Source organism: Poecile atricapillus, chromosome 11 (assembly GCF_030490865.1).
Source record: "Poecile atricapillus isolate bPoeAtr1 chromosome 11, bPoeAtr1.hap1, whole genome shotgun sequence".
NCBI classification, from domain to species: Eukaryota; Metazoa; Chordata; class Aves; order Passeriformes; family Paridae; genus Poecile; species Poecile atricapillus.
In genome coordinates, this window is record NC_081259.1 from 12,052,276 (window position 1) to 12,058,275 (window position 6,000).

At 43.0% G+C, this 6,000-nt stretch overlaps 1 protein-coding gene across 3 annotated transcripts in view; it reads left to right on the top strand.

Moving 5' to 3' along the window:
• MAPK6 (mitogen-activated protein kinase 6) overlaps positions 1-2,504 on the top strand; it is a 28,251-nt gene extending 25,747 nt beyond the window's left edge. For all 3 annotated transcript variants that reach the window (XM_058847313.1, XM_058847314.1, XM_058847312.1), the window contains exon 6: positions 131-2,504. In XM_058847313.1, the coding sequence (XP_058703296.1) occupies positions 131-1,229 (1,099 nt within the window). In that variant the 3' untranslated portion in view covers positions 1,230-2,504. The remainder of the gene's footprint in view (positions 1-130) is intronic.
• Positions 2,505-6,000: the final 3,496 nt, after the last annotated feature.

Here is a 6,000-nt window from a genome sequence, read left to right on the forward strand (position 1 = left end):
AGTTGGATTAAGGAAAAACTTTGTGTTGAATTGTCATTATTTTGTAAGGGAATTTCTAAACTTGAGTGTCTCTGTCTTGGGAGCTAGAAGACTGTTTTTAGCTGCTAACACTTAGGAAATTGTTTTACAGATACCATGAAAGTCAATTTTCAGACCATGACTGGCCTATTCATAATAACTATGAAGCTGATGAAGTTCAGCGTGATCCAAGGGCTCTCTCTGATGTTACTGATGAAGAAGAAGTGCAAGTAGATCCTCGCAAATATTTGGATGGAGACCGTGAAAAGTACCTGGAGGATCCTGCCTTTGACACCCACTTCTCTACTGAGCCTTGCTGGCAGTACTCAGATCACCATGAAAACAAGTATTGTGATCTGGAATGTAGTCACACTTGTAATTACAAAATGAGGTCATCTTCATACCTAGATAATTTAGTTTGGCGAGACAGTGAAGTTAACCATTACTATGAGCCCAAGCTTATTATAGATCTTTCAAACTGGAAGGAACAAAGCAAAGAAAAGTCTGACAAGAAAGGCAAGTCTAAATGTGAAAAGAATGGGTTGGTGAAAGCTCAGATAGCACTTGAGGAAGCATCACAGCAACTTGTTGAAAAAGAAAGGGAGAAGAATCAAGGGTTTGACTTTGATTCTTTTATAGCAGAAACCATCCAGCTTAGTTTACAACATGAGTCTACTGATGTTGATAAATTAAATGACTTGAATAGTTCAGTGTCTCAGATAGAGTTGAAAGGAATAATATCCAAGTCGGTGAGCAGAGAGAAGCAGGAGAAGGGAATGGCCAATTTGGCACAGTTAGAAGCTCTGTACCAAACTTCTTGGGACAGTCAGTTTGTCAGTGGTGGGGAGGGGTGCTTCCTCATAGACCAGTTCTGTTGCGAAGTAAGGAAAGATGAACAAGTTGAAAAAGAAAATACTTACACCAGTTATTTGGACAAATTTTTTAGTAAGAAAGAAGATGCTGAAATGCTAGAACCTGAGCCAGTAGAAGAGGGGAAGCTTGGGGAGAAGGAAAGAGAAGAGAGCTTTCTCAGTAACAGTGGGGAACTCCTCTTCAACAAGCAGCTTGAGGCTATAGGTATTCCTCAGTTTCACAGCCCTGTTGGTTCGCCTCTCAAGTCCATCCAGGCCACGCTAACGCCTTCTGCTATGAAATCATCTCCCCAGATTCCCCACAAAACCTACAGCAGCATTCTGAAACATCTAAACTAAAACACTCAGCAGACATTTCTTTTATATTCATGAGATGTGTTTGTCTTTTTTTATTACTAGTGTAAGTAATTTTTTTACTTGAATCAGATGGTGTAATTTTGGTATGGATTTCATTAGTTTTCTGTTTACCATTGTTTTTACAATCCAGAATTACTTTCTATACATGAGTTAGTTTTGTTTTTAAACTGGCATGTCGTTTGCACACAAAATTAAAGAATAGAGCAAAATAATGCAAAATGCAGGAGGTAACAAAAAAAAATGCACTAAACCAAGTAAAAAAAACATTCTCTCAGTAAAACAGTGTCCATGTTTTGCAGAAAAAGAACCTTGCCTTGAAATTTACACAGTGAGACTGTACATAATTGCATGAGAATATCTATTTTTCCCAAAACATTTTTTTCATTCATGCGTATTTTAGAGTTTTTCATACTCTACACATTTCTTAGACACATGATACCAGCAGCAACTGAAATGAATGCAGAATTTGGTACGCATGTGTTATCTACCTCAAGGTAACAGCAGTATGTGGCAAAAACATTAACCACCCATAGTGCTTCTCATTATGCACTTCTGTTTAGCCAGCATTATTGTAGTAGCTATTCCTATTGAAAATCATTCAATATTTATAAATGTTCTGGTATGCATTCTTTATAGTGAAGTGTTAATATGCAGCACTTTTATTTATTTTAGCAAATAAGTATATTTCTGTAATTATAGAAAGTCAATTTTTGAGTTCCTTTTCAGATAAAAGTTTTTGTTTAGCCACTACAGTTTTATTGCCTACATAGCTGGATATATATTAACATCGGCTTATTCTGAGGCTATCCAATACATTTTTATTTTTATTTTTTAGTTTTCATTTCAAGTAAAGCACTCACTGTGTATAGGAATTTGTAATTGGAGGTGCTTGATCTCTACAAAGAAATTAGGAATTGCTTTATTATCAAATGCTCCTAGAAGTCTTAATTGTGTTCATTTTTTTAAAATTTTGTAATGTTAGTTGTGTGCATGGAAATAATTAAGGTACAACATTACTGTAGGTTAAAGTTCTATATGGTGAGACATTTTGTTTTTACTGTATGTTTTTACTGAATGATTCCTGTCCCACTCCCAGCCCCCCTCAAAAGCAAGCATGAATAAAATTAGGTTAAATATAGCATGTAGCATCTCGGTCTTTTGAAAATTTGTTTTACCTTCTGGTTTTTTGAAATACTGGATGTATCATTGGCTCCCCTGTTCAAAACTAAAAACAAATAAAAACATGGCCAGCAAAAATGGCTGTTTGTGATGCTTTGTACACTCCCTGGCAAATGAAGAGCAGCTGCTGTGCTGCAGCTGGGGGAGGTGTGAGGGTCACTGCCTAACACAGGGTTCTCATGGAAGCAGGAGAAACTCTCCCTGGAAGTGCTGCTGCTGGGGATGCAGCATCCTGGAAGGAGATTCCCAGGAGTTCCCTTCTGTCCTGGTGCCTGCACCTGTAATCCCATGGAGTGGTGTGGCTGTGAAAGCACAAAGATGCAGCAGTGTCCATAACCATTTCTGTTCAAAACAGACTTTCAGAGTGTGACTGAAGTTCCTGTTCTATCGGTATTTTAGGCAGACAAGCGTTAATGGAAAAGCTGCTGCGAGCACTTCACGTTGCTGGCAGCCCGGCGTGCAGGTGAGCGTGCAGGTTCCTCAGGCAAGAGCCTGGCTGGAGCACTTCCATGAGGAGATTCTGGGAGCCCACAGGTAACTCCTGTGGGATGTTTCAAAATGTGCAGGTCAGGCCTCTGTTGCAGCAAGCCCTAGAACAGTATGTATTTCTCTTCCAGTTCCTCCCCTCACTGCTGTTCCAGAGGGAGCTAATTAATTGTCCAATAAAGCTACAGCTCCTGGCAAACTCCTACAGCTTTTCCTATGACAGGGTTTCAGTTCCTCCAGATTCTTCCATCCCTGCTCCTCTGGCAGGTGGCACAGCTGCACCTGGCCTAGCACAGGGCTCTGTCCCTGCAGTGAGGCACGGCTGGGCAGCTGCAGTGTCCCTGGGCATGGGCCCTGGGCATTGCTGCAGCTGCAGGGAGGTGTGGGCTGGAGGGAGGGGGATGACCAGCTGCCCTCTGGGCAAGGGACTGTTCTCAAGGGCTCTGGGGGTTTTTGTTGAGATTGGATGAAAGCAATGGGTGGGAAGCTTGGAAGAGCAGGAAACAAAATTCCTCTTAAAAGGCACATCTTGTACAAATGAAGTTATCTTTCTTGCTTTTTTTTTTGGTTTTTTGTTTTTGTTTTTTTTTAAACACATGTGAAACTTAACAGTACTTAGGAAGCCTGTAAGGTACAAAGGGACCATTTTTCACTAAAAGGAAGGGGAGAGTCGAGTGTTGAGCCTAAACCCAGCATGGTGCTTCATTACCTTTGTCTTCTACCTGTGCTGAGGAGGCAACACTGTACAGGCTGTGCTGCCAGCTTTGGTGCACACCCTGCTCTCACAACAGGCTCCATCCATGGGGCACTGTAGGGTACAGCTGGGCAGTCGGCATTATTAAGCAGAAGGAATTCCCTGTGTGGATACAAAAGTGTTTTGTACAGACCAAGCAAAGTGGAATCACTGCTAGGAAGTGAAGGTGCTCTGGGTGTGGTGCTGGGTTCTCCCTTGGCAAACTGGAGGAGTTTTGGAAGAACAGCCTGCAGAAAGTGCAGGGTGTCACAGGTTGTTCCCATGGGGTGGGAGATGGCTCCTGCCCTGTACTCATCAGCTGTGCCTATCCCTGCAGGAAAAAAATAGGTCTGTTACATGTGTAGCCCTTTGGCTGTGACCTAGCAACAGCATTGTCTTTAAAAACAAAATATGGAAGAGGCTTAAATTATGAACCAGATAAAGGGAACACTGTTTCACACTAAGGTGCTTGCCAAGTACAATGGAACACCCTAATTTAACAAAAAAGCAAATAAGAAATGAGAACATTAGCCATCTTTTGAAAGTACCCTTTCTTCTCCAAGTGGCCTTTGGTTAAAAGGCAGCATTTTAAAGTATATTTAATAAGAGCTTCAGCTAGAAGAGGTGATGTTTACAACAGACCAGGACAGAGCCTTTTACACGTCCTGTCATCACATGAGATCTAATAATTGCTGAACAGTTTGTTCTGATCAAGAGTTCTCAGCCATGGTCAGTTACCTTCCTCAGGGTTGTGTTTAATTTTAATTAAATCAGAGTTGCTATATATAATCTTAGCTATTTTTATAAGCCTTTGCCCACACTGCTGGTAGTGGTGTGACGACAGTGTGAGCAGCATAGCTTAGCTGGCCTTTGCTGTGAGCAGAGCTGCTCTGCTGGGGCTCTAGGCTGGATGTGGGGTTTTGTGAACCAGCACTGGGACAGGCCCTGCTGCTGCTGCCCCTCCCTGCCCTGCTCAGCAGAGCGCCTGTACCTGCAAAAGGGTTCACTGCCTACAGCTACATCTGTGCCTTGGTGTACTTCGTTTTTCTGTCACCTTGCTATTGCCTTTCCTGTGCTGCAGAAGCTCTTAGAGCCAAGCCTGCTGCATCCTGTTAAAGGTTTGCCAAGTTCCCACTTTGGTCCAGCTGATTGCCTGGAGGCACTGGTTTATGAACCAGGTTTTTAATGCCTTTTTTACAGGTGTTCACCAGAGAGGATTTTTGCCATATGGAACTAATGTTGCTGGTTTTTTTCTGTCCCCTTCTAACCTCTGTGATAGTCAGGGATGTCATTTTCCACATGTGGACTTTCATCCCCTACTCTACACATGTGTATAGTGCCAACCCCAGAGAACTAACTGTAGGCAGGGTCCCAAGGAATTCAGTGGCACATTGTGGTGCAATTATTGCTGGATATCAAGAAGAAAACCATCCTTGAGCTAAATCTGCTCCCACAAGTCTTTATTTATAGTCATGTTGCTTTCCTGCTGCTGAGATCTGGAAGTGCTTGTCAAGCCTTCAGCTGGGTTTTATACGTAATTAAACAGTAACCTGTCTTCATTCTTCCAAAGACGCAGCCCTGAGCAACAGCAGCCCTGAACCAATTTGTTCATTACTCCTTGAATTATTTCAGTTCTTACAAAATCCTGTAAATTCTTGTTTGCTGTTCTGCCACCGTTTGCGTCAGACTTGAGCTGAACAACCTGGGCAGTAATGCCAGGGGGTATTTAGTAACAAGCAAATAATCCAGATCCCTGCTGCACCCAGCACTCAGGCTTCCATTCCAGTGTCTATATTTAAAATGGTTATCTGCTTATGCTGAGTGCTATTGGAGAACTCCTTAAAACAGTGACTGTTGAAAAGTTCAGTGGCTGCTCCTGGCTGGGAAGTGGCATGGTTGCTGCAGGGATGGTGTGCAGCAGGCCATGTGCAGAGGGAGCTGTGCCCAGCAGCCCCTGGGGACGTGGTGATGGCCAGGTATGGCCACACTCTGCAAATAGCTGGGGCAGGAGCTGGCACAGCCACACGTGTCATTTGCTTTCCTCAGGAATCTGTCTGCTGCATCCTGACTGCTGAGCAGCCCTTCTATAGAGAACTCTGATAATAAAATACCTTTTGCAATCTCCGTGCTGGGCTACTGCAGCCAAAATTACTTTTAACCTTTATGTCACCCAGCCTGGATTGCTACGTGTGGTATGAAATACCAAAATGTGTGTTTGGCAGCTGGGGCTGGGACAGGGAACTTGTGACTTGTCCAGCATCAGAGCCAGCAATTCCATTGCCTTTCATGTCCCAGCTTTGGCTCCCTTGTTCCCAGCACAAAGGTGCTGGGAGATAATTCCCACAGCTCACACTG